General features: G+C 44.2%; 1 protein-coding gene across 1 annotated transcript; it reads right to left on the reverse strand.

Moving 5' to 3' along the window:
- Positions 1-721: 721 nt before the first annotated feature.
- Positions 722-6,722, reverse strand: TENT5C (terminal nucleotidyltransferase 5C). The gene has a single exon (XM_009508832.2). It carries the CDS (start codon positions 6,696-6,698, stop codon positions 5,529-5,531), a length of 1,170 nt encoding a protein of 389 aa, XP_009507127.1. The 5' UTR covers positions 6,699-6,722; the 3' UTR covers positions 722-5,528.
- Between the last annotated feature and the right edge of the window lie 7,164 nt (positions 6,723-13,886).

Below are 13,886 nucleotides of genomic sequence, written 5' to 3' on the forward strand. Positions count from 1 at the left end.
GTCTTGAAGACTGGAGTTTCTCCAGCATGACTTAACAGAGAGGTTAGAGCTTGTCTGAGCTCTGGAGCAGATTAGAAACAAACACACTTTTTACAGTCCATTTATTTTTGCTCCTAGAGCAGGAGGAGCAGCAAGTAGAATGCTGCATGCCCCTAGCTTTTATTTAGCTTTTACCTGCTCAACCCCCATTGACCATTGGTATGTAGAAGCATCAGCTTTTAGGACAGAGTGAAAGCAAAGACTTTCAACCTGTAAATAACTTGAAGAGCAAATGCTGACTTTGTTTCTCACCATCTTGACTCATGAATTGAGGTATGGAAGGGCCCCTGACTTGGAGTAGCATACAAAATGGAGTACATCACAGAACAGACTGGCAGGCTTTAGCTCAGACCAGACACTATCTAGCAGGCCTAGGACTGTTCCTCAACAGGTTTTAAAGTCAAGTTGAAACCAGATTAACAGTGAGAGAGGGCAAAAATGGTTGCCTAGAAACTGTCACTAAAGTGAAAGATGAATCATATCTCACTTGACTAATCTTCAGTAAATTGAAGCAGATGTGTACATTCATGAAGAAAAAGAAAGAGTACCTTGAATAACATCTAAAACCAAGCATTACTGTGTACCCCATCACTGTTTCTACACACAGAGTGGCCAATAAGGTCCACCAATATTTTGTCATCAGTATTTAGATGCAAGAATTACCTGAGGCAAGCAATGTTTAGCATAAATTTATTTGCACAAGAATTTCAGAATCATTAAGGTCCAAAACCCAGTTTCCAAGAATGAAAAGTGAACACCACAGTGCAGAACAGTAGACAAAGTTACTGTGACCAATCTCACATTCGGGCTTATCGCGAATCCAAATATTTCTAGTATCTTGTTCTGCCAGCAAAAAAAAAAACCAACTCACTTCTTCCAAAGATATACAAGACAGATTTTCCAAGAGCTGACTTCTTTTAATAGTAAAAAATAATAAGATAAACATAGGAAAAAAAGGCCTTTAAATTTCAACAGAAAGTGCAATTTTAATCAGAAAGAGACAAGCCCAAACCAGACACTTCAATGAGTGGTCTTCTCTTCCAATACAAGTGAGAAAACAGAGCGCTCCAACAATTCCCCCCCAAGTTTCTACAACTATATCCCAGCATCCCACCTTTAACTAGTTTCAATGAAATTAAAGAACATATGAAATACACTTCACCATATTTTAAAAATGGTTAAGACTTAGATGCAAAGGCTACAAGTATTACTATCCATTTGGCTCTCCCAATGCCCAAATTAGACTGAGCTGCCAGTGACTATGGTCAACTTATTAGTCATTCCTGTGCCTAACGCTTATGGCACCCTGATTGAACAAGCTGAATGAGAGGGATAGTAAACAAGTACCATCAGTACACTGACAGCTTAGAATTGAAGCAATTTGTTCAATTTCTCTAAAAGGCCTTTTTCCCCAAGCCCTCATATAGTGATAACCAGAGGTCACTACCAATATTAGTAGTTATTCTAGTGATCAGAAACCCACAAAGCCTAAGCACAAAACATACCAAATACTTAACCCCAGAACTCAATCCCAGAAGACAGGTCTTTAAGTTTCAGTAAAAAGCTTTAGGTATTTGGACTAGACTTAAATACTACCTACTGCTTTGTACACAAGGTTATTAATGTTAAAGTGTGAGGATCCTTTGAAGAATTGTTACTCAGAAGCAAGCAGTAGTCTTCAATCTCCAGCTTAGTGATTGACCAAACTAGCTGAGGACAAACACAGCAACAATTAAATCTTGAGCTGAGGGAGCATGAAGTATGCTTTACCTTTCAACTTTTCAGGACAGCCATGGATCAGCATAGGGATTTTACCAAAGTGACTAAAACCCAGTCTACTACTAGGTCTCCTTTATCAAACAAAAAAAGTCTATCTTACAATGAGGAAGTTATACCAATAACTTGTATGTCAAGGGGGACTAGGCAATAAATATTGACAACAGATGCTTAACCTCAGACTGGCTTAGCCCAGCAGAGTTTAAAAGCTACAGGAAGAAAACAGCTATTTTAAACTGCACAGTCTAGTTTACTAGAAGCCTAGTCCTGATGAATGATGCACTGATACAAGACTTGCAGTCTAGCATTACTGCAGCTTTGTTTTGATCCCACTGCCCAGAGGAAATGTGTTAGAGTAATAGTCTGAAGAATAGTAGTCTTTCTCTAACCTTCACTTGACACACAAGTGAGCAACAGAGGATAGAGCAGGTTTGCAGAGGCATCATTAAATACTGAAAGGAGACTGAATCAAGCAGGCAGCCTAGACTTGGCCTACAGTCATCATTTAACTTTCACCTAGTGCTTGTTCTTACATTACTCCTTGCTACAGAGGCCACCATAAACCTGAACTCAAACCAGCTAGCACACACCAAATTAAGCTACTGCCACATGCAATATCAGGCTGCTGGGACAACTTGAAACAGAAAGGGGTAGGCTGCACCACAGTGATGAAAAGCTATTGTGTATTCCAGCTTTACCTGCCAAGCCAGGATTATTTTGAAGGCAATAACATGAACAGTGTCCCAGCAATCCCTTAAACAGTAGGTCCAGTGCAGTAGGTAGTGTGCAGCTTCAGTATACAGTTTAACTATTCAAGAGCTTAACATCTAGCAGCCAGGCTACAAAGCATCAATGTTTCTAATACACCAGAGCAACTTAAAAGAATGACAGGGAACACTGCAGTCCTACAAAGCTTAAACCCAAGTCAGCTGTTCAGAGAGCAGCCATTCAATATAAAGCTTCCTTGGAGGACTCAGCAACAAGCTACATTAGCAAAAGCACAACATTTATGGCAGGAAGATTAAATTCTCCATAGCTCGCTCTCAGTGTGAATCCATTAGAGCCTTTTTTCTAGCACTTCCTCTTCCAATAGATGCACCTGGCCTGATGTTCAGCAGCCAAGGCATTCAAAGACTAGTAAAACTTAAGACTGTTTCAAGCTTGTAAGGACTCCTCCTGAGCATCTGACCAATATTTCCACATGAGCCAATGGACAGGAACTGTTTCTAAAGATCAGCCATGAGATCGCGCAAGACAGCTACATGAGTCTAAGGTATTTGATATGCAAATCAAATATGTCCCTCCAGGTAATGGTTTACTTCTGCAGTGGGTATAACTTAGGTTGTCTTTAAAAACATCTATTTAAGAGTTGACAGCAATTACAAACTCCTAAGCAAAAGAATTCCTTCTTTCTAATGACACTATGCTAGACCAAGTATTTCCTTGCATGCAGAAGTTATTCATGCCTAGGTTTGCATTCCAGCAGTAAGCTTGCACTAAGTTTAACACACATGACAACACTGGCATCATGTTAGGTTTGACTACTTGGAAGGCTTTTTAAAAGTCTTGGGTGAGAGATGCCTCGTCTGTAAGCTACACCAAGTCCAAGCCACAGTTGATGAAAAAGGCTGGGTTCACTTTTAAGTTTAACTACTTTGGCTGACTATGCTAGAAGCCTTTAATGAAAAAAAGCCACAAACAGAAGACACCAAATTATTTGTCTATTTGCTACTGGAGTTCCTTACAAGACTGTTCAAAAACTTAAGTGTATTTGGCTACAGCCTGTTTTCAAGATCATATCCCTCCCTGCCTTCCTAAGCTAAATGAAGAAGTCTGAACAAGAGTAGCCTCACTGCTCCATTGAGGCCAGCTTTATGAAGTAGTTAGGAAAAGTGAGAGAACTTGCAATATAACTAGAAGTTTTTGGTCCTATGAGGAAGAGGCAGTTTTCTACCGCCATTTAAGTGCTGTACTGCTACTGTTTTTCACCTTGAACAGCAACCATACATTGGTGTTTCACCTGCTTTCTGCTTTACCTTCTAAGCTTAAAAAAATTGTTTGATCAGGCACTTTGGTCTCACAAGCTTGCAGAGACAGCCAGAAGTCATAAAAAAGGTTTAGCAAACATTCTTAAACATTGCACCCGTACATATTAAATAGCTCTAAGATTTGCCTTTCTAGTCTACTTCCCTGGTTAGGCAAAGGAAACTCAAGATCATTTGCTATATGTATTTTACTATTGCAATTCAGTAAAAATCATCCAGTTAATATACCAGTTTCTGATACCACTATATACATAACTGGGGAATTTTTAACCTTCCTTATAAAGCACAAGAGTTTCAAAGCAGCAGGTTCAGCACATACCCTTGAGGAAGGTCAGCCCCCTATACCTCCAAGGAAGTACATACTCCTCCAGAGGCTATTCTGAAAACAGGCAGACTTTCAACATATACAGCTTCTGTGGAAAGCTCTGCTTAGGGTTTATGTAACTCTTCAAGTGAGTGTTAAGACCAGCAAACAGGAAAAGTTTTACTCTAACCACTCAAAATACCATCTCATACAGTGACCAGGTGACAGTGATAAACCAGTAAGCCCACCCCTTAAGTGGTGACAGAAAGACAAACCTTTGGGACCTGCCTGAAGTTGTACAAGAAATTTATTTCAGGAGGCACTTTAGGAATTTATGTTGTGGGAGGAGTGCACATCATCCTGCAACTTAGTGGTCTGTGGTTTTTTGTTCCCCCACCCCACAAACACCTTGCTGTGGACCCACAAGGAAGAAAGTTGGCCCAAACCTCAGTGTAAGAGCTGCACTGCTTTCCAACTGTGCCAAAAATTGTTTTGAAAGCTGCAGTCAGAAAGGCTTTATCTTGAGCCTGGACTCAACAGTATTCTTCATCCTAACTATTTAAACTGTGGTTCCAATTCTATTTAAGGCTTCAATGCCTCATTTCAAGGACTTTTCATATTACCAAGTTTTAGATCATGTTTTGGTGCATGTTTACAGATGCTACATTCCAAATTTTTGTACTGAAGAACAATTTAGCCAGCTTATGCTTTTACTATTCCATCTTCAACTTCCAAGAAATTAATCTTGAACTTGAGGCAAGACCATACATCCCTAGGTACTACAGGAAACAACATTTAGGGCCTCTACAAGACAGACAGTATCCATACAGTAACCAGTTCTACACAGCCAGAAAGTAGAAGTAGCCCAAGCAAGACACAAGCCTGCTCTTGCACAGTTAGCTCAATAGAAAGTTGGCCAGAACTTGAACTGAGGAAGTATAGAGCAATGAGGTTAGGGAATAGAAAACAGTCTTGTTGCTTTTCCAGGAGTGGCTTCTGCTCAAGATATTTTAGTGTCTTTCTTCTATTAACTAACCCAGTTTACTGAATACTCTTAGATCATACACTAATAGCCATTTCCAGAACTAGTACTGAGTTTTGTAACTACTCCTCTAACATTTGGCTGATGGTTCTCTCCTCCTAATGAGGAGGTAATAAGGCTTCTTGGCATTTGTAGAGATACACTGAAAGGTTCATAGCAGGTCACCTGGTTGCATACTTCTACCGCACACCAGGAAATGGACAGTCCAATGCAGTCATGTTTCCATTAGAAAGCCTCCAACTGACAGTTTTTACTTGTCTATGTATACACTCAGCATCTTGGCCTTCAGCAGCCTCCACTCAGGAACACTCAGTTGAAACGATCAATTGCAAGGCAGCCAAGTGGGGTAGGACTGGCTGTACGGCACAGCATTTGCAAGATAGTAGTTGCTGAAGTTTACATCACTAACATAAGGTGCTGGCTGGTAGTAACAGGTAACATTAGTGGCATTAGGGATGATGTTTTGTTCCGCCAGCACTTTGAGTGCCAGCAGAGATATCAAGTTGAGAGTCTGCCTTCGCTCATGTCCCATGAGACAGACTGTGCTCTCATTCACCACCCTGCGCAGAATCATGAGGTAGTCATATTTGCTCCTCTCTTCTTTGGAGAAGTGGTTCTGGAGGTAGGTTTCTAGTTTGCGCTGCTGATCCAGGATGTCTGGGAAGTCTATGAAGAATCGGGAGCACATGTAGCGTTCTAACGTTTTGATCTCATCCTTATCCATGGGCCTGAAGTCTCGTACTAAGAGGTTACTATACTTCAGAAGCCCACCACCTCGGATCTCTTCAGGATTTTTGGTAGCTATCAGCTTGTTCTGGAGGTGATCGAAAGCTGCTTCAAAGTCTCCATACATGCTCTCCCCAATCACAGTTGGATGAAAGTGCTCCGACATGGGTGTTTCTGAGTAGTCATAGTAAAAGAGCAGGGAGTCCAGTATGATTTGGAAGGAGTCCACACTGAACTCAAACTGTCGCCGTATACAGTCTACAAATTTGAGCTCCACATTCCTGCCATGTTTGTTGGAGAGTGATATCAAGCTCCAGCGGTCACATTCTGTATACACTTTGACTAGCTTCTGGATGTAGGCTTCCTTCAGTGTTACTGGACTAATTTTTAGCTTGCTTACTCCTTCTGGCAGGAAATTCAAGAGGGATCGCAACACCACATCTCGAACTAACTGAAACTCTGCCTCACTTGGAAGAGAAACTTGAAAAATGAGATCCAGGTCTTTGCATCCCAGCCCATTATCCTTGACAAGGACATGACCAGCTGCAGAGCCATTCAGACGGACATCGTGTACCACAATGCCTGCTTCACTCAGCCTATTCCGAACAGTCTGAACAATGTCCTTCAGAGTTATCTTCAGGGTCGGGAAGTTACCTCGTCCATGGATCGGAACCACCTCTGTAAGAACCTCATGCAGTCGGCTGACCTGCTCCCAGTTCAGTACACTGCACGACATGCAGTCTGTGTTACTTCCTTTGCCTGCCATCTTAAGGTTTTTCTTCTCCAAAGAAACTGTAGGGAGGTGGAATATAAAAAAAATAAGACAAGTCAGCCTTTTACACTTCCTAGATATCTTATACTCTGCTTTTCTACAGATAGAAGAAGCTTGTCTACACAGAGATGCAAATGAGAAAGAAAATTCTAGGTACAAATGATTACAAGCAAGCCTTTCACCTGAAGGGATACTCAGCTTCTCTACTGGTGCAAGCAAAACCTTTAGTTGTCATTTTCATTTTTTTGGTGAGGCAGCAGTAAGTACTTCAACAAAGTAGTTTGTATCAAAGAAAAGTTAACAAAGATGACACATAAGCTTTGCCTAAAGTTTAAGATCATCTGCAGCACCAGCTGAAGCCAGTGAGAGCCATAACTGCAAAGCACTTCTGAAAGTTCAGCTTTGAACTTGTTTCATTTTACGTAAAGCTCAAACTGCTCTCTCCAACTAACAACAGTGGAAGACACTCAGGTGTTAGTTTCGGCACTTAGACATCCAGTCAACTGAAAGCACTTTAATTATGCCAGAGATGCAAGATTTCTTCCTTTTCATAGAAGTTTTTCCTTTCTTAACCATCCAGCATCTACCACTCACAGGAAAAAGCCCAACTACGCCTGCTCCTGCAAAAAAACTACAGCCCTTCAGCTGCAGAGTCAGGTAACAGCTATTCAATTTGCACTGCAGTCTCTGTAAGCAACTTTTTACCCTTCAGATACATTGCAGAATTAAACCACTTGTTTGGAAATATTCATACCTGCCCCAGCCTTTTGCTCATTTGTGGAGGGCTTGTAAGAGATTGCATACGTTCAGATGATGTATATCATGTTAGTACCACTCTTTAACACTAAAGACTTGAGAACCTCACTGACCAGACTTGGTCACAGCCTCATCTGAACTTTTGCATTTTAAGGAGGCTTGTCACAGCTGACCACATCATTCTCTTGTGCTTAAGTGGCTTGTGTTTTGAAGTATGTAGATACTTACATATGTTCTACAGACACGCAACTCCAACTGGTATTAATACACTTTTCTCTTTTTAAGTGTTCCAGGTTTCTATTGTGGCCAGGTGCTTCCTGACAGCTACAGTCTAATTGAGGCCTCACCTTCTTCTGCCCCAAGTACTTGAAGACTACAGCTGCCAAGGTCAGAATAGTCAAACTTAAGGTAGTTAACTCTTACCTACCAGGAATTGTTTAAAGCCCAACCATGTTGTTTCATAGCATGCATCAATGTAGTGCACAGAACACATTTCAAGCAAGATTGAAAAAGCAGCTATTGTCATTTCATGCCTGTCCTCTTCCAGCTATTAATTTCTGAACAGCTCATGTGACCTGTCACATCCTCTACAGAAGAGAGCCAAATCCTAGATAAAATAGACAGTAAGGTAAAAATGCTCCTGGGGAATCAATTTCCATCCTTGAACATGAGCTGCTGCATTACAAGCTCTGCTGCTGTGGGTCACATCAGCTCCAGCAACAAAACAAACTGACTTGCAAGATGATTAGACCAGGACAAATCAAGGGATTCTTCAAACTCAATCCTTAAGGCTGCAATGCAGCATAAACCCAGAGGCATCAAGCCTGCCAGCAGTTACCCTCAGGTACTTCAAATGCATTCAAGTACATTTTCCTCTTAAAACCACTGTATTTTCGTTAAACTCCGAGATCACTAAATAACACAAGAGTCTCCCATGACTTCTAGGTTATGCTGCAAGTGCTTTCAGCTACTACTTCCAAAAGCATTCCCTCGCCTCCTTCCCATTTGTAGTCTTCTCAGCAGCTAAGGCAAAAGGCACAGCCCACGCAGTGACAGGAAAGGGCTGGGAGCAGTGCCTCCCATCCCACCATGCTCCCTTGCTTCTGCTTGGTGATCCTCACCTAGGAGGATAATGCACATTGCTGCCCTTGCAAGGGGAAGATTAAGTACTTCATTTCCAGTTCACTAATGAGTTCAATTTTCAGGCTGTCAACCTAGAAAGCCTCCCACCCCCAAATCACTCCACGTGTTTGCCTGCTCCACAAGATTTATGTTAGTGGCAACAGGATCTTAGTTACTTTAGCATACTTGGGACACTAACAGTTTGCATGCCCCTTGTTTCCCTGCCAACATTTTCCATCACAAGAAGACCTGATACCTGTTTCACTGGAAAGAAAACAACTCTGAAGCTCAGACAAGCACTACCAAAGGTAGTTTTTAATACAAAAAATAAAGACTGTTGTAGCTTCACTTGGATGCAAACCTCAAATCAGAGGCTGAAGGAGTGAGAACAACATACCTTCACCTTTGTCACGACCTTACTCTGCAGCAGATTTCCCTGTAAGGCATAACCTGACACAAGACTTACAAAAATTTAGACGCCCGTGGCTGCAGCCAGCGGCACCCCCCGTGACACCGCAGCGTTACAAGTCGCCTTCAAACCCGAGCAGCGCTCCTAGCGGGGCGGTTCCGCTCCCTTCACAAGCCGCTTTCCCTTGAGAGGGCGAGCTGAAGGCGCTTCGCTGCGCCCGAAGGGGCGACTCAGACAGCGCACCGCACACCCGCGCTCACCGGGGGCACGCGGAACCTCCCGTTAAGCCGTTTTAACCAATAACCGTCATTTAAACAAGCGTTACCAAGCGGACCCGAGAGCCGCACCCGCCGCTCCTTACCGGTCAGCTCAGCCGCACCGCGTACCCCGAGCGACCGCGCTAGCCTCACGCGCGCAACCTCCCATCCCCTGCGCCCGCCCTTTATCGCCGCGCCGCCGGCCGGCCCCGCCCTGAAGTAACCGGCGGGCGGGGCACGAGGCGGTGGTACCGCTAACGGCCGCCCCCCGTTGACGGCCGCTGCGGCGAGGCTCCCTAACCCTCCCGTCGCGGGGCAGAGGGGGCAGGTTTGGCCGCCGTTGGGGCCGCCGGGCGCTCGACCCGGGAGTCCCGCGGGGATTGGGGTGGGGAAGAGGACGGGGGTGGCCGGCTGAAGCCCTCACACACACCCCCACCTCCGCCTCCAGGGGCTTGCCCAACGGCCGCTCTCCGCACCCCTCCTTCATACATGTACGACTGTACATGGAAGGGAAAGCAATAGCGTCAAACATTTCAAGGGAATACATGGTTTTCCCGAAGGTACCTTGTCTTGGACAGAACGACTGTCAGCACGTAGCTAATATTGTCAGGCTTCACTAAGAGTTTGCTACGGCACCACGTCGGAAACAGCCAAGCCGGGAGTTAATAATAAAAAACAAAACAAAACCATGACAAATATGCGCTTGCAAGGACGTGGTGGCAAAAGTGTTAAAACAGGCTGCTACTGCAAACCACAGCTGATGGGCTGTGGGAGGCACTGAAGACATGGAGGAGGACAGAACTATTAGACAGGAAGCAATGAATAACTTGGAGATCCAGGGTAATAAAAATCGGCTGGTGTTTAATAGTGCACGGCACAAGATTGTGCATTGCAGATATAAAAGCGACAATTTCTGCTGTAAAACCTCAATGTTCCAGCAAAAGAGGAGAGAGAGGACCTGGGGTATTTGTCTTTTGTAGGATAATCGGGACTCAGTAGAAAGGGAAAAAAAGCAAAACTCATCCTAGGACAGGCCAGTTGACACATTTCTAGTAGAGCTAAAAAAGTATTTACAAAGCATCGGGGGATTGGGGGGAAAAAACCCGACACATCTGTTACATTGTTTGGTCATACACAGTCAAGAATGATGAATTAAAACCTGCACACACATGGAGAAGAGCCGACCTTGTAAGAGGAAAAGGAAAAGCTCCTCTTTGCCGAGCAAACACAGACTTGCCTTGTTTCACCAAAAAAGCCAAAGCTGAGCAGGAATACGGTTGGGTTGCTTTATTAATGTATTTATATTTCTCTGATAGTGCACCATTGGGATAAATAACAGGAAACAAAAAGAGCTGTATAAATTAAAAGGATATCATTGACACAAGAATCAGATTCAAGCCAAGTTATCATCTTTTTGTTTGATGAGATACTAATGAGTTCAGTGCATTGCAGGAGGGAGGGAGGGGACTAAAACTAACTCGTTTCAAGATGGAGCTAGAAAAGAAAATATGTAATGATTGTCTGTGGTGGTACCAAGTTGGACATGGGTATCCAGATCTCTCTCAGCATTTTTCCCCATGTTTCTAAAACAAGAAAGATGAATATGGAACGCAAAAAGAAGTAGTAGCAGCAATGATGGAGGCATAACCACCAGTAAGGAAATGTCTCCCTTGGAGGTTAAAACAGTGAATGGGCTCCCCTCTTAAGAATATTTCTTCAGCAATATTTCTGCCTCAAATATTTTGTGACAGTAACTGATTATTTTGGACAGTATATTTTCTGTTGCCCCATGGGTAAACAGCATTTAAATTACCTGTTGAAAAATATTTTCTATTTGTAATATTAATTAGGTACCAATAAAGACCAAGATAAACTGCAGTGCATACCGCTATTACAGATGTTAAAGTATTATTAAAAGGTTCACACTTTACATTATTTGTTTACAAGTTCTTGTTTCACAAAGATGTTCATAAAAACAAAGAGGTATCTCGACTCTATCTTAAAGATTGGATACCTGAGGTGTTTTCTGCCTCCTCTGATTTGCAGAGCATGAGTTTTTGTCAGTGGAAGTGCAGCACTTTCTACAGTGAATTGAAACCTCCTGACCTTACGCTGGTTCTTTTTAACCACTTTTCACTGGTCCCACAGAAGGCGTCCATAGGATGGGATTTCATAATGCCATTTCAAGCCCACCACACCAGACTCCTGGGTAGGTTGGAGGCATAATGAGGAATGCATCTTTGAGTAATAAACATTTAGGAGAACAACCCATTTACCCCTGATGAGAGCCACCCTTCTGCTATCCACCCACCTGTGTCTGCACAGTGGATTACTGTGCCATGAGGATGGTAAATGTGGAAGCACACAACGCACTGGCAAGACAAGAGATTAAATAAAAACCATGGGTTACTGCTTGGGTGCTGTGGCTGCCGAGGTAGCTCTGACGTGGGCCCAGACCCAGCTGCAGGGTACAGTCTTAAAATTTAATGTTTATTTAGGACTGACTTTCCTGCTGTCAGCTGTAACTTGGAGTCTAAGGAGAAGTAGCAGATGATCCCAACCTTTGCAAGCCATCCTTTCTCAAAGAGTGACAGGGATATAGACGGATTCCTGCTGAGATGCAGTGAGCGGCAGCAGCCACAGTCCCCCTCTGCCCTTGGACAACCACCATCTCACCATTCTGCCGCAGATGCTCCATCCCCTATCTTTGCCCATCTCCCCAGTGCCTCCTCCCAGCTACAGTCCCTCCTCTCCTGTCCTGTGGTGTACTCCCCTCCAGGATACACACCATGGAACCTGTTTCAATGGGTTTTCAAGAGAAGATGGGGAAGGAGAAGGACCAAATGGCTCCTGGGATGACAGCGTGATGGGTGAAAAGGGTCTGGGAGCTGCCAAAACAGAGGCAAGTACGGAGTTTTATGAACACAGTGCAATTTGTTCATTTTAATCCAGTAAATAGGGCAGCAAATTTGGCAGAAGAAATGCACTTTAAAACTTGTAAGTCAGCTCAGTGACCTGGCACTGTCAGATTCTTTTCCTTACATGATGCATTGCTGAACTTAATGTGTCATTATAAATTTTGGTTGCTACAGCTGTTAAAGCCATAAAGCGAAGCAGAGTTATTAATACATGGTAGTAGTAGCTGTCGTGCTCCATTCCGTAATTGAGCATCAAATCTGCAGCTGGGAAACTCTTGTTTTGTCTGACATGTGGAGTAACTGCATGTCTGCAGATGCCGAGAGTGTGGAGGCAGGTAGGAACATCCCACCCACGCAGGGTTATGGTGAAATGCTCCTGCAGCGTATCAAGAGTAAGCCCCTTTCTCTGTTGCTGGCTGCCTTTACAAGCCTTTGAGGTTTCCTGCGGGGAGATGCAGCGATCCTTCCTCCCGATACATGGATAAAAGTAGACATGTGAAGTCCAGCATAGAAACACAGTGTACTAATGCAGGGAACAGCAGTCCTTCAAAAATCTCAGGTTAAATTTGCCACTAGAAGCACAGCGACAGCTGGGAAGTTCCTGCTCCAAGGGATGATACATTACTGCATAGGGCTTCCCAGCTCTCACCAAGTTCTGAGCTCAGCAAAAGCCAAGAGACACTCCTTCTCCAAGGGACACGAAATGCCACCAGGCCCCCTCACCAGCAGGACCCGTGAGAAGTGGGAGCTCCAAGCTCCTGCTGTGTTTAGGTATGAGGAGGACACAGGAGCCCAGAGCTGCTGTGTCTCACGAATGTACTTTTGAAGACATCCCCACCCATTAGCCCTTACACTGCCTTGCTGTGAGCCACCTCTGGCAGCTCGGGCTGTGGGCTGCAGACTCTTCTTCTCATGAACTCTCTGCTGTATATGCCCAAAACTGCTTAAAAGCCTGAGCAAACAGAGTCTCTTGAATATGTGACAAAGTACGCAGGACAAAATCTTCCAGTAAGGAAGAGGTGGCTACACCTCTGTCCAGGCCCTCAGCGCTTTTGATTCCAGAGAAGGAGACTCAGTTTTGCTGATCTGGTTGTGCTGCGCAGCTCTGGAGTGGGCTGCCCAGGGAAGCCCAGCATTTTCTTTTCCCTTACGAAGTAGCAGGGTAGACACACGCTGAGAAGGAATGCACTCACTGGAGCAAGTGTGCAGCGGCCTGTCATCTGATTTGTTTTTTCCTTGCACCTGAGTGTGCCCCAACTGCTTAATTAGTCACACGGTTTCCTGGAACCCGGGGGAGAACGAACCGTCAAAAATTTCAGTGGTGCAGGAGAAGACGAAGGCTGAAGGGGGGAGGCGGAGGTGGGGGGAGAACAAGGGTTTGCAAATCAGACTGAATCTATTTTGAGAGTCGTAAGCAAACTCAGGGCTTATCGCCTCAGGCTGCAGGTGGCAAACACAGCAAAGGGGAGTACAGAGAAACAGCGAGGTTGTTTAGGGAGAGCAGCCTTGGTCATGTGAAGCTCCTATGTGCTGAGCTGCCCGTGGGCTCTGCCCCAGGGATTTCGTACTTTCCCCCACTATAGGTTTTCACTTTGAGATCACATCTTTTTCACATTCCCACATCATCCACAGCCCCAGGAGCCAGTGCAGAGGCGTGTAGTGGTCGCACTGCAACAGAACCAACCCCCTGGGAGTCTGCATCTGTGAGCCCTGCTGCTTG

Source organism: Phalacrocorax carbo, chromosome 1 (assembly GCF_963921805.1).
Source record: "Phalacrocorax carbo chromosome 1, bPhaCar2.1, whole genome shotgun sequence".
NCBI classification, from domain to species: domain Eukaryota; kingdom Metazoa; phylum Chordata; class Aves; order Suliformes; family Phalacrocoracidae; genus Phalacrocorax; species Phalacrocorax carbo.

Bases quoted from the DNA above. Each gene is read 5' to 3' on its own strand.
- TENT5C (XM_009508832.2), bottom strand. From the start codon at position 6,698: ATGGCAGGCAAAGGAAGTAACACAGACTGCATGTCGTGCAGTGTACTG.